Source organism: Malus domestica, chromosome 16 (genome assembly GCF_042453785.1).
Source record: "Malus domestica chromosome 16, GDT2T_hap1".
Classification (NCBI taxonomy): domain Eukaryota; kingdom Viridiplantae; phylum Streptophyta; class Magnoliopsida; order Rosales; family Rosaceae; genus Malus; species Malus domestica.
The window spans coordinates 23,978,692-24,004,637 of record NC_091676.1 but is presented as its reverse complement, the minus strand read 5'-3'; the positions used below and the strand labels follow the sequence as shown (position 1 = coordinate 24,004,637).

At 37.9% G+C, this 25,946-nt stretch overlaps 2 protein-coding genes across 3 annotated transcripts; one reads left to right on the top strand and one right to left on the bottom strand.

Moving 5' to 3' along the window:
• The first annotated feature begins 1,114 nt into the window (after nt 1–1,114).
• On the top strand, nt 1,115–16,602 carry LOC103416907 (cycloartenol synthase 2). Of its 2 annotated transcripts, XR_011576972.1 has the most exons (20): nt 1,115–1,329; nt 1,502–1,710; nt 3,685–3,870; nt 4,073–4,162; nt 4,319–4,513; nt 4,647–4,731; nt 5,318–5,484; nt 5,977–6,165; nt 6,784–6,897; nt 7,331–7,453; nt 7,554–7,676; nt 7,750–7,848; nt 8,943–8,999; nt 13,824–13,870; nt 13,974–14,117; nt 14,249–14,426; nt 14,999–15,079; nt 15,572–15,655; nt 16,019–16,250; nt 16,365–16,602. XR_011576972.1 is itself a non-coding variant. In XM_070815094.1 (19 exons), exons 2-19 carry the CDS (start codon nt 1,513–1,515, stop codon nt 16,130–16,132), a joined length of 2,274 nt encoding a protein of 757 aa, XP_070671195.1. In that variant the 5' UTR covers nt 1,115–1,329; nt 1,502–1,512; the 3' UTR covers nt 16,133–16,297. The 2 variants fall into 2 exon arrangements, 1 of the variants encoding a protein (XP_070671195.1); XM_070815094.1 differs by lacking the exon at nt 16,365–16,602 and having other exon boundaries at nt 16,019–16,297.
• Nucleotides 16,603–17,560: 958 nt separating this feature from the next.
• LOC108172290 (sorbitol dehydrogenase-like) lies at nt 17,561–18,567 on the bottom strand. The gene is made up of 3 exons (XM_017329678.3): nt 18,445–18,567; nt 18,145–18,310; nt 17,561–18,003 (listed from the first exon to the last, which is right to left on the bottom strand). Exons 2-3 carry the CDS (start codon nt 18,305–18,307, stop codon nt 17,822–17,824), a joined length of 345 nt encoding a protein of 114 aa, XP_017185167.2. The 5' UTR covers nt 18,308–18,310; nt 18,445–18,567; the 3' UTR covers nt 17,561–17,821.
• Between the last annotated feature and the right edge of the window lie 7,379 nt (nt 18,568–25,946).

The following is a 25,946-nucleotide window of genomic DNA, read 5'->3' as shown; positions in this document are numbered from 1 at the left end:
GATTCTAGAGATCTTGTAATCGTGACTGTTTATTTTACATTATACGATCATAAATTATTTTAAAATTTTAAAATTTAAAATTAAATATAAAATATACTTAACGAAAACTGACCGCATAATGTACGATTAACGTTTAAGATTACGGAATCCTATGACCCTAAAGAAAAGGATCCGCCCCTCAAAACCCCACGAGGCAATGACAGTGGGAACAGTCAACATTGTCACACTCTACGTTCCTAAATTTCACGTGTCAACTAATAAAGTATTAAAACTTTCAGGATCCTTTGAGGATCTTGAGCAAGAAACCTTTAATAATTCTGCAAATGGTTAAGAGCAGAAACCTTTATATAACCATATATTTAAAGTAATATATTAAAAGTAAAAGATGATGGAATAAATTGGTTATAAACTTATTATTTTTAAAATTTGAATTTAAAAAATTTTCATTTATAATTGAGGAGTAACCGTAATATTAAGTGCTAGCCCTTGTAATAATATAAGGGTATGCTATAAATGTTTTCTTTTTTACTTCTCATACACATTTTGTTAATTTCTATTTTTAATATTTTTTAATTCAGTCGATCCGATGATCTCAAATTAAGTGGGTGTGTATCTAAACCCTAAAAAGTAAAAGGGGCGTGTGAATAACACACTTCATAACTTAAATGACACATGTACATTGTTGTCGTGTCATCTTATCTTGTGTCAATATACAATCATAGAAAATGATATACACACATTTTTATTATCTCACACACTCTTATCTAATAATAACCGTTATTTTCATTTGGTTTATTCAATTTAATAACGAAAAAAAAAAGAAAAATGAGTAAGCAATTAAAAAATAATATAAAAATCATCTCAAAACAACCGCATAAATAAACGTTTTATCTGCATAAGAGTGTATCGTTAACACAAAAAGTCACAATATTTATCTCCTCCTAAACCCACCTACATCACATTCTGGAAGGATTCTCCATAACCATTAATCCTAATTATTTATTGAGTTTATCCATAACCATTTATCTTAAATTGTTTATTAAGAAGTCCTCAATTTTAAAAAATTTATCTCTCGTGGCTTCAAATTTATCATGATTTTTTATTGTTTTGAAATGCAGCCAAAAATAATCACGGTGTATTTGTCTGTCACACTCTCTGTCTCCCACTCTGTGAAATTGTGAATCCAAATTGCCACATGCCTCCTCCAACTTCCTTCTTCCAAACGTCTCAGTCACCAAGTAAGTAGGGGACAGAGAGAGAGAGAGAGTTAATTGAATTGGACGCGCTCTGCAACTTTTCTCTACATTTCACTGAGAAAATCGCAATCTGGTAAAAGCTTAAGCATTAAGCATTTGCTTTACGGATCTCAAATATCCCAAAAAAGCAAACGACTTTTCCGAATTTTTGCCTGATTTTCTCTAAAGTTTTTGCTGTTTCTGGCATTTGGGTTTCTTTTTTTTTTTTCTTTTTTTTTTCTTTTTTTTCCCCGGGAACCAAACAGAATACAGGAAAATGTGGAAGCTCAAGATTGCGGAGGGAGGGAGTCCATGGCTGCGCACACTCAACAACCATGTGGGCAGGCAAGTCTGGGAGTTCGATCCCAAGCTCGGTACCCCTGAAGAGCTCCTCGAGGTTGAGAGAGCTCGCGAGAACTACCACAACAATCGGTTCGCTAAGAAGCACAGCTCCGATTTGCTCATGCGCATTCAGGTAGTTCTTTGCTCTGTTTGTTTTCTCCGATTGATTGCGTTGTTGGTTTGATGAAAACGAAAGCTCTGCTGCTTTTTTCGAGAGTGGTTGCTTGGATTTTTCGCAATTTGGTTTCGGTTCATGGTTATAGTTGTTTCTTGAAGGCTTGATTGTGAATGTATGGATTTTATATTGTTTGTTGTGATATTATATGTTAGGGAGTTAGAGTTGAAGTTGACAAGAAAAAAGAGCTTGGTTTGACTGAGTAATCAGTTAATAATGGATTGCGTGGTGGACTGAATTGTGAGATTGTGGTGGAGAAAGGGAAATTCATGAGTATTTTTTTGAAGTTGGTGTGGTTGGAAAGCTAATTGGTTGTGGGTTTGTTTGCATCACGGTACTTTTGTTTTGATCTGATAGGTGATAACAGATTAACAGTCTCGTGGTTGCGGCGAACACTCTGAGACTTTGAGTCTTCCAGAAGAGTTCCTAAAGTGGTTGTCTGTCTTGGATGAGTTTTGTAAACTAAGTGGGGACTTGTCTTTATTATTAATCTTTGACAATCTAATTGCTTCAGAAAAAGTCACAAAGTCTTAAGAGTCAACAATAGCAAAATTGTGGATAAACAATTATGATAATGTTAGTTTAGTCGTTGATTTCTGTTTTCTATAGATGGTTTTCAACCTGCTCTCTACTGTTAACATCGTAATTGTTATGCTGTTAGGATGCAGCTGACTCCTTTAGCAACTATTTTGTTTTTGAGATATTTATTAATATCAAGCCACCACGTCAAATTATTGCCATTTTGTTTGTAATTTCATTTGAAAAAACTTCTGAAGTACTTTGAGCTAGGCTCTTCTGAAATTCAAATTCTACCAACAGGAACAAGTGCAAGCCAGTGTGTAACTAGATGTGGTCAACTCTAAAACTACCACTTTTTAACCATTCTGAAACTGGTTATAACTTAAAGTTTGAATCACTAAATTGAACTAAATAGCAGTAAGCACCCTGCAAAAAATTATCTACTTGTAGTCAATGATAAATCCTGTACACCTTATACTTTATACCTTTCATCTTTTTTATTTTTAAATGCAAAGGGCATATTGTGTAATGGCCCCTTTCATAAGCACTTTTGCTGAACTGCTTTTGTTAGAAACACAACAAATTATTTTTCCTTGAAAATAACTTGGAAGTGCTTCCTGAAGAAGTGCATGCTGGGTGTTTTTCCAGAAATCAGTTTTAAATATGTTTTGCCAAACATTACCACAAGTACTTCTGGTTATCTAAAAGCATTGCCTGAGCTCTAAGATAACTTATTAGAAGCATAGTGCTTTCCATTAAATAGGTGGAATAATTAAACATAAACTGGTTCTTTCTGTACAATATACTGCTATAGGTGATATTGTTGTGACTTGAGTTCTAAGGTTAGTGAATATGCAATCATAAGCCTTCACCTTTGCATTTCCATAAAGAACATTTTAGTGTTGGTTTAAAGAAATTTATCTTTTGTGGGTTACATTGAAAGAGTTATTAAGTTTGAACAGCAGAAGACTCCTCTAAACAGGTTTCCCTTTGACCTCTTGTCCAATATTATTGCAAAATTAATTATGCGTTTAAGTTTTCTAATATAAAATAGATTTACACGTCTCCTATATAAGATAAAATCTAAAATTTCCTGTCCTTCTGTAGTTAGAATAGTGGTCAAGATTTTACAACCGGCTGCTTAACTCATCCAGAAAATGAAGCTGCCTCCTTGATTACTTTTTTGTGTAAATCATCAGAGATTTATATCATCTTTTCTTGAGAAAAAACATGTTGAGAGAGCTTCATGGGAGACTATTCATTTGACATATTCATTTTTTATTTTGCTTTGCTCTGAGGGGAATGGTGAATGAGATTGTTAATGCTCAAACATTTGTACATAAAGTTATTTTTATATAATGTCTAAATGCCATCACTCCTTATAACCATTTATCTTTCCTCACAAAAATATAGTTTTCCAAGGAGAACCCAGGCCGTGCTGTTTTACCCCAGGTCAAAGTAAAAGAAACTGAAGATGTGACTGAAGAGGCAGTGACAAATACAGTAAGAAGGGGTATAAGTTACCATTCAACACTTCAAGCCCATGATGGACATTGGCCCGGGGACTATGGAGGTCCTATGTTTCTACTTCCTGGCCTGGTAAGTGCTGATAATGGCAAAGTCTTCTGTTGCGGAAAATATTCCAGGTCATCCCAAAATGGAGTGGGTTGTATTTTAGATCAATTTCTTAGCCTTCAGGAACATAAAAGTACACTGGAGGCCGCTAAAATTTTTTATTTTTTCTTTCATGATAAATGTAATCATTGTCATTCCTGACATTTTTTTCCCATCAAATGATCAGGTGATTACTTTGACTATCACTGGGGCATTAAATGCAGTTTTATCAGATGAGCATAAGAAGGAGATCTGTCGATACCTTTACAATCATCAGGCAAGGATCAATTTAGATTTTAAATTTGGGGCACATGCACCTTTTCACTGGTACCTTATTATTTGCTAAACTTTTGTTTGTTTATCAGAGATCTCGTATTGTAGAGTTTCTGCACGTGGGACCAAAATTTGTTAATTTAGAGATGTTTAATTGCAGAACAAAGATGGTGGGTGGGGATTGCACATCGAGGGCCCGAGTACTATGTTTGGTAGTGTCTTGACTTATGTTACTTTAAGGTTGCTTGGTGAAGGAGCTAAAGATGGACAAGGAGCCATGCAGAGTGGGCGTAGATGGATTCTGGACCATGGTGGTGCTACTGCAATTACGTCGTGGGGGAAAATGTGGTTATCAGTTCAGAACTTAACCTTTATCTTGTTGGAATAACTGACCTTCGCGTCTTTTACTAGTTTGTGCTGGAAAGAGTTCTATATGTACTCAATCTAGTGCAGTATTTAATCATTGTAGCATTGGTGGATGGTAATAGGTACTTGGAGCATTTGAATGGTCTGGCAACAATCCCCTGCCCCCTGAGATATGGCTTCTTCCATACATGCTCCCTATCCATCCAGGTTCTTGCCTTTTGTTCATTCTATGTGTATGAGTGTTTTTCCTGTATGTATTTGTGTCTGTGTTTGAGAAGAATAAGTGATTGCTTCTTACAAGAGGGGGAAAAAAGCATTTTCTGCAATTTCTCTAACGTGGCTGATAGAGACATGACCTCATAACTTGTGGTGCACTATCAATTATGGCAATCAACACAGCTTAGGTGGTCATATTAGTTCAATAGCATACATTTTATGCTTAACTCCGAGCCTTTTTTTTATTTCATCGGCATCAATTTTGAAGTGATCAACCTCTGGTTGATTTTTTTTAGCATCTTGCCAGTGATATAGCATTCTTCTAACAATAAATAGAATATGCTCTATTCTGCTGGGCCTTCTTCACTTCTCAAAGTTTAGTTTAAATATTGTGTTCTTTGTCCTACTATTGAGATTTCAACTGCCACCATTCTCGACTAGTGTGGTTATTGTTTAATCAAATTGAAGTTCCAGCTGTAAAATTTCACATAAAGATTTCTTGCGGCATGCATGAATAATTGTTTTGACCGTCTAGTAAATACCATAACAGAGAAATGGTTTGCACATTACTCTGCAGGAAGGATGTGGTGTCACTGCCGGATGGTCTATCTGCCAATGTCTTACCTTTATGGGAAGAGGTTTGTTGGCCCAATCACACCGACAGTTTTGTCTTTGAGGAAAGAACTTTTTAATGTCCCCTACCATGAAATAGATTGGAATGAGGCACGCAACCAGTGTGCAAAGGTTGGTCAAACTAATCATGTCATCAAATCAGTGCTAAAATCTATGTGTAACAAATTTGACTGCTATTATCTACTTCTTTGATAGCTTTACTATAGTTGTGTATATTCTTTTCTTATTTCTACCTATTACTATGTATCACTGTGTTTCTATTAAAATAATGATCCATTCACGAGCAAAGTTCAGTTAATGTGTTCCAAACATCTTAGTGGATTACAGTCAGCAGTTGCAGATTGCATGTTTATATTGTTATATCAATTGGTATACGGAACTATCTGTCTGTACTTTGACATTGATCCTAATTTTTGTCACAAGAAAATTCATTTCTTTCTTATTACAAAAATAAGGAATGCATCTAAATACCTTGTGGATATAATCAGCAGATTGCAATATTTATATTGTTCCATTAGTTGGAATATGGTCAACTATTCGTGTATCCATTCTCATTGATCTCATTTTTGCTTACTAGAAACTTAGTTTCTTTAATTTTTGCAGGAAGATTTGTACTATCCACACCCCCTCGTACAGGATATACTTTGGTCCTCTCTTCATATGGCTGTTGAGCCAATCTTGCTGCGTTGGCCTGGGAAGAAGTTGAGAGAAAAGGCTCTTCGCACTGCAATTGAGCACATACACTATGAAGATGAGAACACTCGTTATATTTGCATTGGACCTGTGAATAAGGTACATATCCCAGTGGTTCGGTGCTGTACAGACTTGTTTTTAAACTTTGTCTGTTAAGGGGAGCAAACGTAATGTTTTAGTGCTGCCACTTATACTACATTTGGAAGAGGTGATGGAGAGTAAGAAGGAGGAAAAGGATAGTAGACATGGGATGATGATAGAAAGAGAGATGGATTTAAATATTTCCTCCTCTTGTTGGGTTGAAAGGAAGGAGAGAGGAAGAATAGTTTAATATAAAAGATTACATTTAGTCCTTTATTTGGTTTCAGTTAATTTTGTATGCTTTTGGTGGGTCTGGAGGCTCTTCCTCCACCCAATTGTCCTTTTTCCTCACCTATCTTTCCATCCCCATTTTCACTCACACTCTTCAGCCTGCCAAACTTGGTGTTGGTTATGATGATAATGCTGTTATTAAAAATTTTTAAGTCAAGAATAGTTTATTAGTTAGGTTCTTAAATGCTTTACTGATCTTTAATAAATCTGGTCCTTTGTCTGGATGACTGTTTTAACTGTTCATTAGTTTGTCATTTTGGTTTTTTTATTGAAGTTCAAGTTCCTCCCAATCCTTTTGCATATTTCTACATGTCAATTAGAGTTTGAGGTTGTTGCGGATTGCAGGTTTTAAATATGCTTTGCTGTTGGGCAGAAGATCCGAATTCAGAGGCTTTCAAGTTACATATTCCAAGAATCTATGATTACCTATGGATTGCTGAAGATGGCATGAAAATGCAGGTCTGTATACTACCATCTTACCTTCAACTATTTTTAACTATTCTTCCATATTTCTGGAACATATCCCATCCATTGACACTTTATAGCTGTTTGGGATGCTTATCATAAAACTTGCTACATAATTGATCTTTCTAATTGTATTCAGTAGTCATCAATAACATGATAATGTAAAATTTTTTTTCTACAAAAATATGCGTGATGATCATATACAATACAATTGCCAGGAAGTTGAGCATGTTTTTGAAGTTTTAATAGCCTCAAAATGTGATTTATTCATTATCCAGATATTGCATTGAGTTCCTTCTTACCGAGACAAAAAGTCTGAAATTTTTAATAAACTCAGTTATGCTGACTTTGTTTTACAGCACTTATTGAAACAGCATTTTTTGATGAGTTTTCTGCCAAGTAACCTGATGTTATGAATTTACTGCAGGGGTATAATGGAAGCCAGGCATGGGACACTTCTTTTTCTGTTCAAGCAATTATCGCAACCAACCTTATAGAAGAATTTGGTTCAATTCTAAGAAAGGGACATCAATACATAAAAGATTCACAGGTGGTGACCTTGTGCATCCAAGTTCATGTTTGCTTCTTAATACTGTTACACTTTAATGGGCCCGCCATATCCATGATTGACTGTTTTATTTTCTCTCAAGGTTTTAGAAGATTGTCCCGGTGATCTTGACTATTGGTATCGCCACATTTCAAAGGGTGCTTGGCCTTTCTCAACTGCTGATCATGGATGGCCCATCTCAGACTGCACTGCTGAAGGATTGAAAGTGAGTGTTGGTCAGTTGAACACACTGTATCTGCTTACTCATTGTTCACTATTTCTAAGTCTTTCTTTTTCAGGCTGTTCTATCATTGTCCAAAATTCCATCAGAAATTGTTGGTGAACCACTAGATACAAAGCGGCTTTATGATGCTGTCAATGTCATACTCTCATTACAGGTTAGCTCAGGCCATGATAGTCTGAACTCTGAAGTAGATAAGTGTAGTAATTTTCTACCACCCATGGCATCTCTAAAGCTACTTATTAATGCACTCAATGATGACTTTAGAAGTGGGACATATGCAGCTTGCATACCAGTATGACTGTTATAAAGTTCTATTATGTATAAGATGATTACAATTCTTGAACAAGAACCTTTTCAAACTTCACAATAATCAATTTTGTTAAGATTTTCTAGAATTTTTGGCTATTGCATTTCCATTTCGCCTTTATAATAAATTCCTTTCTTGAAGATCATAAACATTAACAACGATAAAAGAAGGGTAACTTACATCAGTCCTCCACTAAGGTTAACTTATAATATAAGATATCTATTCTCAATTCGTTAAGCTTTCTATCTGAGGCTCCACTCCCATTTCTATGCTAGATTTGTCCATCTCTAGATTCAATACCTCATAAATTTATCAATAATGTCAAGATAATCATCATCAGCATCCACAGCAGCAGAAGCAGCAGGATTTTGTAGTACCTATTTAAAATCAGTATCCTAACTTGCACCTACCTAGAACCTTACCTGAATTTTTCCAACTCTTAATTACAAAATTCTAGAGAGTGAAGGATGAAACCACAGATGAACCTAGTTACCCTTAAAATTCCAATGTGGAGGGTGAGTTGCAATGAGCTATGCGAGTTCCGTTCTCTTGGTCATCTGGTGGCCAAGAATTCATGGTCACCCACCCTTGGATTTGATATCCAAAGTTGAGATTAAAACATTAAAAGTACATCCGTTTATTCTCCTCCCGTGATATCGAATTCAAGTGTGAGTGACCAGGAGAGCATTTATGTGTGTGACAATGCCTTCTCTATTTTGACCTATTATTACATCAAAATGTGAACTGTGCTAATTGATCATGAAGCTCACTTCTCCCCCCATACGTATATTTCCTACGAATACTCATCGTTGCTTTTTTCTGTACTTTCCCCATATGCATATTCCCTATGAACAATCATCATTGCTTTTTTTCTGTAATAACTGATTTATGATCTGAAAGTTTTTAATCGCTGATAGCTATTTATTATAATGTGATTGCAGAATGGTGATGGTGGCTTTGCAACATATGAGCTCACAAGATCGTACAGTTGGTTGGAGGTAGTCGCATTTTAATGACTCCCAATTATCTTTCACTTTTCATCATTTTATTTTGGTGGGTTCTGCTCAAATTTGTGTGGCATGTGTTCTGTTTATACCATACTTAGGGCCTCCGTATTTAGATCTCGTACAAATACTCGGGGGGCTTAAATGTAATTATGTAATAAAGGAAGGGGCAAATATGTAATAAGTGAGGAGCCCTTATTCTATAAAAGGACTCCTTACCCTCACAATTAGGGGAGGCCATTTCTTAAGCCTTCTCACCCCTCTCACATCCCCTCTCATATTCAGAGGTTCTCTCCCTCACCTCTAAGATAAATACAATATCAGTGTGGACGTAGCCCAAACCTTGGGGGTGAACCACAATACATCTTGTGTTATTTACATTACTTGCAGATTCACGGTCGGATTTACGTTGTTCCAAGACCTCCGGTTTTGTGCATCAACAATTGGCGTCGCGTCGTCTGTGGGAATCGATACGAAAAGTGATGTCGGTTCTCTCTCAATTTTTCACCTCCGCCGTGAATCTGCAAAATCCCAGCAAGCCAAAAGCAGAAAATATGAGAACCAAAACTCTGAGGTCTCCTCCGCCCTGCTCTGCTTCTTTTTTCTCAGCTGCCACCACCTACTCCGCCATGCACACAAGTTCCAAGCACAGAAGGATACACTTGCTCAGCCACAGCCAACCAAACAGTCATTTTCGTCGGCTGTTAGTCCCACTCAGATGAATGATTCTTCGCACTACTAAGAGCTTTTGCCTCGTGGAGTAAAGCATCGAGTAGGCCACTGTTATGTGGTGAAGTGCAATCTGGCTCATCACGACAATAAAGCTCATCACGGCAATGAAGACCTCGCTTAGCATGTTTCGGAGGTTCGAACTGCACAAAAATGATGCCAAAGATAAGAGAGGCATTCTACCATTGGCTCAGGTCGATGAGCTCGCTCAGGCGGCTCAGGACATGCAAGATCTGAGAAATTGCTATGATAACTTACTCTTTGTAGCTGCTTCTACAGCAAACAGCGCATGTGTGCGACGAAGGACGAGGAAACGCCATCGTTTGTCTCGTCGTCTTTAGCCTCCTCTATCTCCGACGTGGTTTCATCGATGTCGGTGTGACCGGAGCTTCTTCTCCTACTCCGGCTCCAACGACTACTCATCCATGGCTTCTTTTAGCATGTTTAAGCTCTCATTTTTCTTGAGCCTTCTCTCCAATCTGAACTTGGGGTTGTGGCCACAAACTAAAAACAGTTTGGTAATATTTCCACCATCATGTAACAACATAGAGTGTCCTATCTTCGACATAGTCGAGGTCAGGAATGGCTACGAGGTCCGTCGATACAATTCGACAAAGTGGATGTTGACTTCTCCTATTCAAGATATCTCTCTTGTCGAAGCCACCAGAACTGGCTTCTTACATCATCATCCATGGCTACTTCATCCGCTCTCTGCAACTTGTTCTTCCTCCTCAGCCTCTCAAAGCCATTGCAACCCAAACTCCCACCGACCCAGCTCTCCATTCTACAGACCCAGAAGCCCAGAGACCGGCTGGTTCTACTGGCTGCCCAAGGGGCCCACTCTACTCTTCTTCGTTGATAGAGTCTGTGATTTGCCCCTCTGGCTCACGCCAACGTCCTTTTCTTCAAGTCGGCGTACAATGTGCAGGTGATTGTCGACGACAACAAGCCTGAGGAGCGGCTGCTCGGCAGGTTCCAGCGGGAGGTCATGAAGGTCGGCGTTATTCAGGAGGTTAAGAGGATGAGGTACTTTGAGAACAAGCAGGATGAGAAGAAGCGCCGGCGATGTCCACCGCAGCCTCACCCTCAGTCTCCACCTCCGCCTCTTCAACCAGTGGGACCCACTCGAACCTCCTGACCCGGCTGACGTCACCCCACTTCGACGTCCAACTCAAGGCTCTCAGAAAGCTCAAGAACCGCATCATCGGCAATCGCACCAATAAGCTTTCCTTCATCAAGCTCGGACTGGTCCCACCTGTCTACGAATTACAATGTTTATAAGCAGATCGGGCATCTTTCCCTCCACTTTCTTGGTTGAGCAGCAAGGAATAAACATGCAAAAGCATGGGGACACTACTCGAAGTTGGGGTCATCCTACAAAAGCTTCATTTCCATCCATCATCTTGTCGAAAGAGAGAAAAGCAGTGGGAACAGAAAAGCAAGAAAAAGGGAAAAAGAGAAGTGAGAATGGATGGGCACAACCAAGGCGAGTGTGTCTGGAGGTGGAGAGATCAAGGTAAAGGAATAGAAAAGAAAAAGAAAAAAGATCATGTCGTTGGGAGAATATTTCAGAAAGCAGAAAAGAGAAAGTAAAGCAAAAGAAGATAATTGCGGTGGTGATGGCATTATGAGCGTGATCCATTGAGCAAAGGGTCGGATTTATTTTTGAATGATGTAATTTATTTTTCTTATCTTTCGGAGATATCTGTATAAACCCCATCAGAGGGTAATAAAAAAAATAAAAAATAAAAAATAAAACACCAAAATAAGGGCTGGAATGTTGTGTGGAGAGCGAAGGCCTATAAGCCCAAAATAGCACGAACCAAGTGACCAAAAGTACGTCCAGTACTACAAAAAATTATTCGGCACCTTGCCGCTATCATCGCCAACCAGGTGATCAAAATTACGTCCAGTACTCCATAATTATTCGGCAGTCTGCCGCTATTACCACCAACCAGGTGATCAAAAGTACGTCCAGGACTCCAAATTTATTCAACAGCCTGCTGCTATTACCACCAACCAGGTGATCAAAAGTACGCCCAGTACTTCAAAATTATACATAAGCACTACTCATGTCAATCATAAATAAACATTCATGAGCATCACTCATATCAATCATACATAAACATTCATGAGCATCACTCATGTCAACATTCATGAGCATCACTCATGACAACACCCATGAGCATCACTCATGTCAATCAACATAAACATTCATGAGCATCGCTCATGTCAATCAGCTTCAAAAACTTCATTTACAAAGCTCTAACTTCAAAAGCGTCATTTACAGAGCTCTAGCTTCAAAAGCTTCATTTACAGAGCTCTAGCTTCAAAAGCTTCATTTACAGAGCTCTAGCTTCAAAAGCTTCATTTACAGAGCTCTAGTTTCAAAAGCTTCATTTACAGAGCTCTAGCTTCAAAAGCGTCATTTACAGAGCTCTAGCTTCAAAAGCTTCATTTACAGAACTCTAGCTTCAAAAGCTTCATTTACAGAGCTTTAGCATCAAAAGTTTCATTTACAGAGCTCTAGCGTCAAAAGCGTCATTTACAGAGCTATAGCTTCAAAATCTTCATTTACAGAACTCTAGCTTCAAAAGCTTCATTTACAGAGCTCTAGCTTCAAAAGCTTCATTTACAAAAGCTTCAGCTTCAAAGCTTCACTTGCAAAGCTTCACCTACAAAGTTTCAGTGGACGGTATACAAATACCGCCTCCGAACAACCACCATTTCGGCCCATACATGGATTCAATTTAAAATCTCCAGCCAACAGACTCTATTGACCAAAGACTTGGGGAACTACATTATGTACCATAAATCGGGCCTCAACTGGGCCTCATAAAAAATACTCGGGGGACTTAAACTTATGTATTGAGGAGCGAGCTCTTATTCTATAAAAGGGACTCCCTCACTTTCATTAGAGAGCACCCATTATTCATGTACTGAGGAGCGAGCCCTTATTCTATAAAATGGGCTGCCTCACCATCATTAGAAAGCATCAACTCTAGCCCATCATTCATGTATTGAGGAGGAGCCCTTATTCTATAAAAGGGACTCCCTCACCTTCAAACGCCAGAAGCCGAGCTAACCAAAGCAACATAAGCCACAAGCCGAGCAGCCTCGCAACATGTGCTACATCTAGTTGAGCCTCATTTCACATTGAGCACTGCCTCATATCGAGTATTCAACTCTAGACGACATCTAGTTACTTCGGCCCACATATGGACTGAATTTCAAGTCTCCAGCCAAAAGACTCTCTTGACTGAAGACTTGGGGAACTACTGTTTATACCATACTTAGGGTCTCCGTATTTAGATCTCATACAAATACTCGGGGGACTTAAATGTAATTATGTAATAAAGGAATGGGTAAATATGTAATAAGTGAGGAGTCCTTATTCTATAAAAGGACTCCTCACCCTCACAATTAGGGGAGGCCATTTCTTAAGCCTTCTCACCCCTCTCACATCCCCTCTCATATTCAGAGGTTCTCTCCCTCACCTTTCAGATAAATACAATATCAGTGTGGACGTAGCCCAAACCTTGGGGTGGAACCACGATACATCTTGTGTTATTTACATTACTTGCAGATTCACGGTCGGATTTACGTTGTTCCAAGACCTCCGGTTTTGTGCATCAACACGTTCAGTAATATGACTGCCATAATAACTCCTCCCTCCATAAGTGTTAGAATCTGTATAGCGACTGAAAAGGAACATGCACATTTGTATTTTGTGCTCATTTCCATCTTAACATAATCTGGAAAGATAGGGAAAACATGTTTTTCTTCGTTTTGTGATTGCATATTATCAAACCCCTTACACAGGTTCTGTTGTTTATAAACTAGTGAAAACCACTCCATGAACAATGGAAAATGTACAAGAAAAGTTTACCATCGATGTGGTTTATGCTCTCAACATTTTCTTTTAGGAAAAATTATAATTTATTCTCTGTTAAATATTACTTGAAACTGGAAAAAGTCACTGTTGTATGTCATGAGTCATGACTCATAAAATGGTTTAAGTTGAAGCTACCATTACCCCCTGAGATAATGGAGAACTAACCTAATCCACTGTATCTTTTCTTTTCCCAGTTGATCAACCCTGCTGAAACCTTCGGTGACATTGTAATTGATTATCCGTAAGATACCAGCACCTTGAACTGCATCCGTTTATATCTTCTTTTTTGTTCGTTTCCAGTTTACTTAGTTTAGCAAATAAGTAATTATGGCATGTCTCTGTAGGTATGTTGAATGTACCTCAGCTTCTATTCAAGCTCTGGTATCATTTAAGAAATTATATCCTAGTCATCGGCGAGAAGAAATAGAAAGCTGTATCAAAAAAGCTGTTGAGTTTATTGAAAAGATACAAGCATCTGATGGTTCATGGTTAGCCCCATGTCTCTTTCTCTATAAGCTCTGTTTAGCTGCTTTCTTATTCTCTGATCTAGTAGTTCCAAGATCTTGCTCAATCAATCAATGTGCATGCTTTTTATGTTATTTCCAAAATTGCTAAACAGGTATGGTTCTTGGGGGGTTTGCTTCACTTATGGTACATGGTTTGGCGTAAAAGGGTTGGTGGCTGCTGGAAAAAATTATAACAATAGTTCCAGCATCCGGAAAGCTTGTGATTTTCTGCTATCAAAACAACTTGCTTCTGGTGGCTGGTCAGAGAGTTATCTATCATGTCAAAACAAGGCAAGTTCATTGATTTTACATCATTCTTATTTTTGAAATATTTTCTATAAATTATTAAGTTCATCAATCCTGAATTACAAGCTCTGTTGTATGCCTCATTTTAGCTCGTAATCCCTTTAAATTGATTATTTTTTAATTAATCAGTGTTAGGAATTATTCTGTTTGGTGTGCTTGTTTGCTAGGGTATAAGGCCAAATACCGTCTGATTTGCTAGTTGTTTCCGATAAAAGCATATAACAATACATATGCTTGTAGTGTCTCTGTGTATTAAAATCCTGAATCTAAATGAAGCTTTTATTTTCCTTCTCTGAATCAGAGTGTTGGGTCCTTTGCCTTCTTTTGGTAAAACTTTTATCATTAATTTAAAAGAGAACAGGTTAGCAAGGTTTGAATATTTCTAACATTTGTTTTTGAAAATGCATATATTTTGATTACCCAAAAAAAAAAGCATATCTTTTTACAATGTATTCATGATGTTTGCGATAACACGTTCATTTGTCAACAAAGAGACTCTCGAAGAGATTGTAACTTTGATAGTAATGGGATGCGTCTTGTATGAGGTGGCAATACAGGTGTACACAAATCTTGATGGTGATAGGTCTCATGTGGTTAATACTGGATGGGCCATGTTGGCTCTTATTGATGCTGGCCAGGTATGCATATAGTTTTACCAAATACTTTCATGTACATATAGTTTCACAACCTTTGATTCAAGGTGTTTATTCTTTTGGATGAGAACAAATAATTTCATCATATTTTACCAACATCGACACCACTAAAATGGACCAGAAATCCATCAAACACACAAACAAAGCCTCTACTGTCGAAACTCACAGTATACTACCAGCACTTTATCAGACCCACATAAGCCCCTTTAGTTTCGAGTTCGAACAATTTGAGTCCAATACATCCATGCTTTAATCCCGTGTTAAGAAAAAAGAAGTGTGTCTAAACAAGTCAATTCATTAGACACTGAATACCATAGAACACACAAAATCTGGCCACTCCAACTTAACAATTCTAAAACTGCCAACGGTCAACTCCATAAAACTTACTCCCTGCTGATTGGGCTTTTCACTGCTTTCCTTGGTGTTATTCATAATGGTTGCACTTTTCTTATTGTGGTGTCTTACTCATTGGAGCAGGCTGAGAGAGACCCAACACCGTTGCACCGTGCAGCTAGACTTTTGATAAATTCTCAAATGGAGAATGGAGACTTTCCTCAAGAGGTACATCATTGTTTGTTCCAATACTATGTACCATTTAAGATCCATAACCTCAGAACAAGTGCTCTAAAGCCTCTTCTAATTTGCATTTTGCTTGTCTTTTGGGTTTCTAGTGAATACTTCCTCGAAAAACAAGATTTTCACGTATTAGGATATGAACAAATGAAATTAATAAGATTGCTTAACTCGTTAGTGAAGGATTAGCGTATCGGACAAGTGTACGTGCAGTCTAAGATTAAACCATGTCAAGCCAGAGATGTGCAATGCAACTTAAACCTTAGGACATTAGTAACTCTTTTACGGAAATGAAGCAACGCTGGCAAATACGTTTTAATTTTTTTGTTCCTTCAATATTTTATTTTGCAGGAAATCATGGGTGTCTTCAACCGGAACTGTATGATCACGTATGCTGCATACCGGAATATCTTCCCCATCTGGGCATTGGGTGAATACCGCTGTCGTGTCTTGCAGGCTTCGTGAGCTAGCTCTGCCACTAATTTGTGTGACATTGTACCAATGTATTTCAGATTCAGTTACTGTTTTTGTCAACTAAGCATCGCGAAGTAACGAGCTGTAGACCGGAACAGAAAACTAAAGGGTGAAGAAAAATAAATTTTAGAACAATTCAAGGACAACTTTCCTCTATCCAAACCTCTCTGGAGAACCTATCTGCATATTTAACATAGTAGTATCTTGTATGGTATTTTTCCAGGTCACTTTGCTCAGGGACTTTCCTCTGTCCAAGCCTGTACGGTTCTAAAAGACGCTAGACGCTAGTCCGATGGTTGGTTGGGGCCTAGTGCTTAGGCGGCTAGACAGGAACTAGGCGGATTTAAGTAAATTTATTATATATATTATATGGATAAGTGCTTATTTATACTTCGAAAAAAAAAACATATAATTATATTGGGATACATAAATTGCATAATAAAATATAAAGTATTAGAACATATTGAAAACATAGGGAACAAGCATATTATGAGTGTTTATTAAAGTATTCAACAAGTCCTTTACATTTTTATGAAAAAATAAAATGCAGAATGCAAGTTATCAATTTTTGGCTTAAGTGGGAGTCGCGAACTAGGTTGGTTTATGCGGGCTAGGTGGACGCTTAAGCAAGTGTAGGTGTCATTTCTTAATTTTTAAACGCTTAGGGACTAATCGGGATGGTGATCAGTAACCTAGTGCCTAGGCAGCGCCATCTGGGGATTTTTAGAACAATGCTTACCCAAGGTGTGGTCTCTAATTTCTCTTTCAAAAAGCGATGACATGTTTGGTTCGATTATGTTGCTCCAGATTGTGTGCATCAATAATCGTAGTCCTATTATCACAATACAACTTCATAGGCTTCGTAGGTTTAAAACCCATCTCAATTATCATGCGCGTAATCTCTGAAGGGATGGGCAAAATACCCGCGGATATGAGTAACCGCGGTTACCCGCTCATTTAAATTTCACAATTATGGTTATGGATAACCGTTTAGATAAATAAATGGTTATGGGTATAACCGTTTAACTGTGAATTTTAAATGGGTGGTTATGGGTATTAACCGCGGTTATAAACGGATAACCGTTTACCTATTTATTTTATATATGTAAAATTAACACAAATCATGTTCTCTATCGAACAAAACTGATCCATGTTATTGACTATAGTGCATGGTTTATATAGCTAATTATATATATTATGTTAGTACTTTACATTATAGGTTAAATAACTCCAGAATATTGTCTTATAACACTACTACAAAATTATCTATAACTGGTGCGCCAAAAACTGACAAAAAACGTATATTATTGTCGGATTTTAAGCAAAATTCGACAAAAAATAGATGCAGTGGCGGATATAATAAGCGACAGAATTGCCAGCGTCAGGAAATAAATTTTCCAATAGAAAATACTCTAAAACTGATAGAACTTGTGTCGGATATAACCGACAAAGAATTTATTAATAATGGATAGATAAGAGCATTCTCTGTCGGATAAAACCGATAGAAAATATATTAATAATAAAAAAATATAAAAAGGACAATTTAAATAAACATAAACAAAACTAATAATTGAATAAATAATCCTAATTGATGTTAACACAGGGCAGAGATTGTAGCGGCCTCCTTTGTACTGCTGGCAATGTGCGCAGCTGATGATGCCGGGCTCAAACGCCACTCTGTCACCGGGCACCAGATGCTTCACCTCGCTCCCAACTTTGTCTACCTACGATCCCAGCGCACTCATGTACGATCACCATCGGCTCCTTAACCTCAAAATCTGCACATTTCATGGTCTTGAGGTAGTGAACATCACTTCTGCAAATGCCGACAGCCTTAATTCGAATTCGAACATCATTCGGTCCTAAAATAAAGAAATCCCAACAAAATAGGGGAAAAATAAGTTAGCTATACATCCATGAAAACCAAAAAAATATAGAACTGCAAACTGAAACCGAAAACCGAACAGAACAACGAAATTAAAAAGAAGGAGAGAGATTATTACCAATAGTGGGGAGCTGGAAAGGTAGGATCTTGATGGTGTTAACATCAACTAGCCAAGCAGCCATGGTGTTAAACACATCATACTTTTCTCGAGAATGGTGGACATCAGCAGCACCACCAGGTCCACCACCGCCACCAGCAGAAGCAGAAGCAGCTATATCCATAACCTGTACAAACCCACAAGTCAAAACATATATATGCATATGGGTTATGTCGCATGCTCATAAATAAACAATCTTAGAGATGCAAGAGATCGGCATTATGCGTAGTTAACTAATGAGTTAGAGTCTGGAGGCAGTACCGCCTATGGTGTTTCTGATACAGAATTCTCCAAGGGAAACTCGGCGGGATTACCGGCAGAGAAAGATCAACAAACAAGTTTCAGAGACATAAAAATATGTAAGAAAACTTGCAGACGTTGAAACATTGAATGCAAGGAAGAGATGGAGTGGTTTTATTTTGGAAAATTTTTATTACTATTGATTAAAATCGACAGAAACATTTTTTAAAATATAAACCGACAGAAAATTTTCATTACTATCGGGTATAGCCGACAGAAAAAATTGGCGGAAAAAATCCCCCCATAATTCCCTCCCAAAATTTTAAATTCCTTCCCAAAATTTAGTTACGATTTAGAAAATTAAAATAATAATTGTTTGGTTTAATAAATAAATAATATGGATTTACATAGAATACGTTTTTAAAAATTAAATAAATAATTGTTTGGTTTAATAAATAATAACCCATGTAAAATATGCGATAAAGAAACAAAAAGATTTGTACAATGAAAATGTCATCACACAAACTAAATATTGTCTAATCAATACTTGAAAAACATAAATAAAAATTTAGCACAAATTACTTTTCCCACTTCAAAATTTAGGCAAATTTAACGGAGATATGCATTCTACAAAACTAGTTTCAATGATCTAACCGTCAAACTTATTTGTAGATGCTGCAAGATCGCATACGTAAAAAATCGCAAAAAAAAAAAGATAACATTCAGATATTAGGTAATAGAACAAAAGTTTTCGACAGTTATAAACGAAAAATCACAATTTAATGGTTATTTTAGCTCTGGTTTTGATGATTTTTTTACATTTACACTCCTCAACCCTATAAGAATGCAATGAACAAATTCGATCTTCAATTTAAAATATTTACACTAGTGAATACCACAAAATCTTATTTTATACTTAATGGAAGTATAATATTAAGTGTTTGTTTAATCTACCGTTTTGACGCGATATGCATTCTACGAAACTTTTTTTCAACGATCTAACCGTAAAACTTATTTGTACACACTCCGAGATTGCATACGTAAAAAATTGTAAAAAAAAAATTCAAAAATTACGTAACGGAACAAAAGTTTTCAATGATTATAAATGAAAAATCACAATTTAACTGTTATTTTAGCTCTGATTTTAATGATTTTTTACAACTACACTCATCGACCCTATAAGAATGCAATGAATAAATTTGATCTTCAATTTAAAATATTTACACTAGTGGATACCACGAAACCTTATTTTATACTTAATGGAAGTATAACATTAACTCTTAAGTGTTTATTTAATCTACCGTTTTGACACGATACACATTCTACAAAACTTTTTTCAATGATCTAACTATCAAACTTGTTTGTATACATTCCGAGATCGCATACGTAAAAAAACACAAAAAACAAACATTTGGAGATTAGGTAACAGACCAAAAAATTTCGACGGTTATAAACGAAAAATCACAATTTAACGGTTATTTTAGCTTCGATTTTGATGATTTTTTACAGTTACACTCCTCGACCCTATAAGAATGCATTGAATGACATAAAGTAAGTGGAGGTAGAACGTTTATGAGTTATGAAACCAGTCGAGTCGTATTTGTATACCCTTCAATGTATGCCTGAATGTTCAAAGAAGTTAAACATGATGGAAAATGGTAGGTAAGGTCACATTCGGTAGACCACATGTAAACAACATCTGTAATAAAGAGAGAATTTAAATATGGTCTACAAAATGTGGTTTCCTAGCATCATTTAGGAAGAAAAAACTAAACTGCATTATTCGATTGGGTTGGCCATTACGAAACCTCCATCAAACAGATTTAAATTGTTTGCATTGGTTTAATTATTTTTGACATTTAATATCACATTCTTATTTCTTTGGAATTTTATTTTTTTTCGTTGAAATGTTATCTTTTAGTGGGGAGGAATAGTGCTGAAATGGCAGTTCTTAGACGAGAAAAAGACATGATTGAGAGCTAGCTTGAAATCAGAAAAGTAGAGTATCTTCTTCTTTTTTTCTTTTATGTTTCTTATAAGTTAAGCATCAGAAGAATAAAAAGACTTATTAACATGTCAGTACTCAAATATTATTCAGAAAAAATTAAAAAAAGGAATCTAGATCTTCAGTTAATGTTAAGAAGGTCAGGAGCTGCGTAAGGGCTCCACGAGTCTCTTTCAAACCGAAGCTCTAATTAATGGTCCAAAAACCCCATCCTCTTATTTCTCCCATTCTAAATTGGATGATACTTAGTACCTTTTTTTTTATAAGTTAAATAGAGAGATTATGCGATATTAGCTATTTGGCAATGATCGATTACGAGGCACATATACTACTTCGTAGGAGTGAGGACCATTACACCCATAAACCCTCCCGCCCATCCTTTTTTCACCATTTTTAATAAGCATAACTATCAGCCCCAATAAAGAATCTACAACCTGATTTCCTTCTCGACAAATATGTGTATATATAAACCGCATTTGACAAAGTCACCATAGACAATTCTTTTAATCCACCATAAGGAACCAAATAACCGCATTAGGAGCCTTGAAAAGATAATGAATAATGAACATGGAATCTGTTTCAATCCATATATGGTTCCAGTCTCTGACCCAAGCTATACGCAATAAAGGCAAGAATTTCTGCAGTAATTGAACTTCAAATTTCGTATTTGATGCAAAAGAACCAAACACCCTACCCTCCAAAGAGCGAAGATCCCCAGAAATTTAGCATGTTCGTTGGTGCAAGACCTATCAGTATTAACCTTAAGCCACCCAGCCATCGGCAACTTCCAAAGGACTGGAATAAAGGATGAAGGCACAATAGAAAGTGGTGAGATGCCCAATGATAAGTGGTTAATTGGTCATTATTTTTACAAGCTTTTCCTAATCTTTGTTGCTTGGGTTCTTTTGTTTTTGAGTCATTTATGTTATTTATGTATTTTGTAGGTCAATTGGTACAAAAGGAGATAAAGGAAGAATTTTTGAAGAAATTGAAAGCAATTTTGGTCAAGTGCTGGATTATGGCTGTGCAGATACGTCAACTAGAATAATTTTTGGAGAACAGCTCAGAACGAACCAGGTGGTGAGCCATATATGGATGGAAAGCTCTGTGTGTCTAGTTTTTGTACACTTTTACAGCTCGTGATTCCGAGGTCTGAAGAAGAAATTATTGAATTTTAGGTGACTGGTGCTCAGTCAGAGATATTACGCGGGTTTGTGCTGATAACTTGTACGACCACAACGCTTTAGAGTTACGAGTCGATGATATTGAAATATATTACACATGTGTTGATCAATGGGCTCAAAAGATATTTACTTACTTTAATTGAGGTTTACTTGAGTGTTTTGGAGTCCAAATAAAGCAAGGAAGAGAGAGGGATTTAACCCTAATTTTGGGTCGGCTGTTTTAGCAACAAAAGGAGAGAGACTGATAGCTGCAATCCCAGAACGTGGGGAAAGCAGCGTGACTTGCAGCATTGCAGGAGAGAGGTTAGGAAGGCTGCCCTTTATTCCTTTCATGTTCGAAACATCAGTTCTTCATCAAGTATCAAGCATATCTTCATCTTCACTACCTCATTTTTTTGCCGTGTCATATACGTCATCATCTCCTGCCTATGCTTGTATTACTTAGTGTTTTGCTTATGTTGTTGAACAATTTTTCTTTATATTTTATTTTCATGTCTAGCTAAACCTCTAACTCCGCCTGTGTAAGTTTATCTTACATTGCCGGTCCCAAGCCCGGGGTAAAGGAGGAGGGGGAGGGCGTCAGGTAGTCGACAGCCGGCACTCCACAGTTAGGTCGAATCCTTATGAAAATGAATCCAGAACGAAATTGCGCTAAAGCTAGGGCGTCACCCGTAAGTGGCGCGCTGTGTGGCCCGAGCACAGTGATAAGTGAGCAAGGGTCGCTGTATCTCCATCGGCACCCGGATGCAGTGTTAAATGAGTAAGGGGGCCATAGAAACTTCTTTTCGAACGACTCCACTCAAAGTTGTTTGGGAGCATATGCTCCTATCAACTTTACACAAGACACACAAAAGAAGTACTTTGATCCTATTGGACGGGGGAGGGTGAAGAAGCTAGGGCAGAAGAGTAGAGTTCAAGAGAGTAGAATGCGTTTAGGAACGTGGAATATAGGAACCTTAACGGGAAAATCTATGGAAGTAGTGGAAGTTATGGTGAGGAGAAGGATAAATGTTATGTGCCTACAAGAAACTAAGTGGGTTGGTCTTAAGGCAAAGGATCTAGAAAACTCAAGGTTTAAACTTTGGTATTCGGGCACAAATAGAACGAGAAATGGTGTTGGCATCATCGTGGACAAGACCTTGACACAAGATGTTGTAGATGTCAAGAGAATAGGAGATAGAATCATGGCAATCAAGATTGTAATAGGACAAGAACTCATCAATGTCATTAGTGCGTACGCACCTCAAGTAGGGTTGGATACGAGTTCGAAGGAGAAATTTTGGGAAGACCTTGGAGACTTGGTGCAAGGAATTGCCCAGATGGAGAAGTTATTTATAGGAGGAGATTTAAATGGACACGTGGGCAGGGAGACAGGCAACTATAGAGGTTTTCATGGTAGCCATGGTTTTGGGGAGAGAAACGAGGATGGGGAAGCTATCTTGGATTTTGCAATGGCATATGATCTCTTCTTAGCCAACACCTTCTTTAAGAAGAGATAAGAACATGTGATCACCTACAAGAGTGGGTCGTCAAAAACACAAATAGATTTTCTTCTAATGAGGAAAGGGGATCGTATAACTTGTAAGGATTGCAAAGTTATACCGGGAGAGAGCTTGGCTAATCAACATAGCTTGTTGGTGATGGATGTACATATCAAAAGAGTGAGAAAAAAGAACAAGACTTGGAAGTGCCCAAGGACTAGATGGTGGAATCTAAAAGGAGAAAAACAAGCCATTTTTAAAGAGAAAGTAATCACCCAGTGTGGGTGGGATAGAGAGGGGGAAGCTAGCCAAATGTGGGATTCCATGGCTAGTTGTATCCGAAAAGTAGCAAAAGAGGTATTAGGAAAGTCCAAGGGCTTTGCCCCATACCAAAAGGAATCTTGGTGGTGGAATGAGGAGGTACAAACAAAGGTGAAGGCTAAGAAGGAATGTTGTAAAGCCTTATACAAGGACAGGACCGATGAAAATGGTGAAAAGTATAGAAGAGCGAAGCAAGAGGCGAAGAAAGCTGTGAGAGAAGCTAAGTTAGCGGCTTATGACGACATGTATAAGCGACTAGATACCAAAGAAGGAGAGTTGGATATCTATAAACTAGCTAGAGCAAGGGAAAAGAAGACAAGGGACCTAAACCAAGTGAGGTGCATCAAGGATGAGGATGGAAATGTTCTTGCTACAGAGAATGCGGTCAAAGACAGATTGAGAGGTTATTTTCATAATCTTTTCAATGAAGGACATGAAAGGAGTACTTCTTTAGGGGAGTTGAGTAACTCAGAAGAGTGTAGAAACTACTCATTTTATCGTCGAATCAGGAAGGAAGAAGTGGTTGTAGCTTTGAAGAAGATGAAGCATAGAAAAGCAGTGGGCCCAGACGATATACCAATCGAAGTGTGGAAAGTCTTGGGAGAGACAGGTATAGCATGGCTCACTGACCTTTTCAATAGGATTTTGAAAACGAAGAAGATGCCAACTGAGTGGCGAAAGAGCATTTTGGTGCCTATCTACAAGAATAAGGGCGACGTACAAAATTGCATGAACTATAGGGGTATTAAGCTAATGAGCCATACAATGAAGCTCTGGGAGAGAGTCATTGAGCATAGATTGAGGCAAGAGACACGGGTTTCGGACAACCAATTTGGGTTCATGCCAAGGCGCTCAACCATGGAGGCAATCTATCTCCTACGAAGATTGATGGAAAGATATAGAGATGGGAAAAAGGATTTACACATGGTCTTTATAGATTTGGAAAAAGCGTATGATAGGGTCCCAAGAGACATTCTTTGGAGGATTTTAGAGAAGAAAGGAGTACGAGTAGCATATATCCAAGCTATAAAGGATATGCATGAAGAAGCAAAGACTGCCGTAAGAACTCATGAAGGACAAACCGAAAGCTTCCCCATAACTGTAGGATTACATCAAGGCTCATCCTTAAGTCCTTACCTTTTTGCGTTGGTAATGGATGAGTTAACATGACATATTCAAGATGATATTCCTTGGTGTATGCTTTTCGCAAACGATATAGTGTTGATAGATGAAACTCAGGAATGGGTAAATGCGAAGCTTAACCTTTGGAGAGAAGTGTTGGAATCTAAAAGTCTTCGCCTAAGCCGATCAAAGACAGAATATATGGAGTGCAAGTTCAGTGCAAATGGAGGCCAAAATGAGTTAGGGGTGAGGATCGGAGATCAGGAAATACCAAAGAGCGATCGTTTTCGCTACTTAGGATCTATCTTGCAAAAGAACGGAGAATTAGATGGAGATCTCAACCATAGAATACAAGCTGGATGGATGAAGTGGAAGAGTGCTTCCGGCGTGTTGTGTGACCGCTGTATGCCACTGAAGCTCAAGGGAAATTTTTATAGGACGGCAATAAGGCCGGCGATGCTGTATGGCACAGAATGTTGGGCGGTGAAGCATCAACACGTACACAAAATGGGTGTAGCGGAGATGAGGATGCTTCGTTGGATGTGTGGGCACACGAGAAAGGATAAGATTAGGAATGAGGATATCCGAGGTAAAGTAGGAGTAGCCGAAATTGTAGGAAAATTGAGAGAAAATTGGTTACGGTGGTTTGGACATGTGCAAAGAAGGCCTACTGACGCTCCGGTTAGAAGATGCGACTACGGGACAGAGGTTCAAGGCCGAAGGGGTAGAGGAAGACCTAGGAAAACTTTGGAAGAGACTCTAAGAAAAGACTTAGAGTATTTGGATCTAACGGAGGACATGACACAGGACCGAGCACAATGGCGTTCTAAGATTCATATAGCCGACCCCACTCAGTGAAGAAGGCTTTGGTGTATTTAATACAATACGTTGAAATGAAGCAAAGCTTATTTATTGATATCTCTGATAAGTTACAAATATGTACATATACATGAGTCAAAATAAACAAACAAGAGGGAGCCTTCACAAAGGTTGCTTAGGAGAAGTCTCAGCAGTCGGTAGAGCCCCAAAAAGAGAAGGCACCGGAGGGGGATCATTCGGAGCCTCAGTACTGGACAGAACCCTAGAAGGAGGAGGCATCGAAGGTTGATCATTTGGAGCTTCATTACGTGGTACAGCCCAGAAGACGAAGGCAATAAATGCCTTTGGAACAAACCCACAAACCGCTGATGATCAAGTAAAACCTGACCATCAGATTCCTTCATCTGGTCAAGCTTCCTCTTCATGTTTGTAGCATAGTCATGTGCGAGCCGGTGCAACTGTTTATTCTCATGCTTGAGCCCTCTAATCTCCTGTTTGAGACTCATCACTTCAGCCGCCAATGATTCAACTTGGCGGGTTCGAGCAAGTAGGCGCTGGGCCATATTAGACACAGAACCTGCACACTGAACA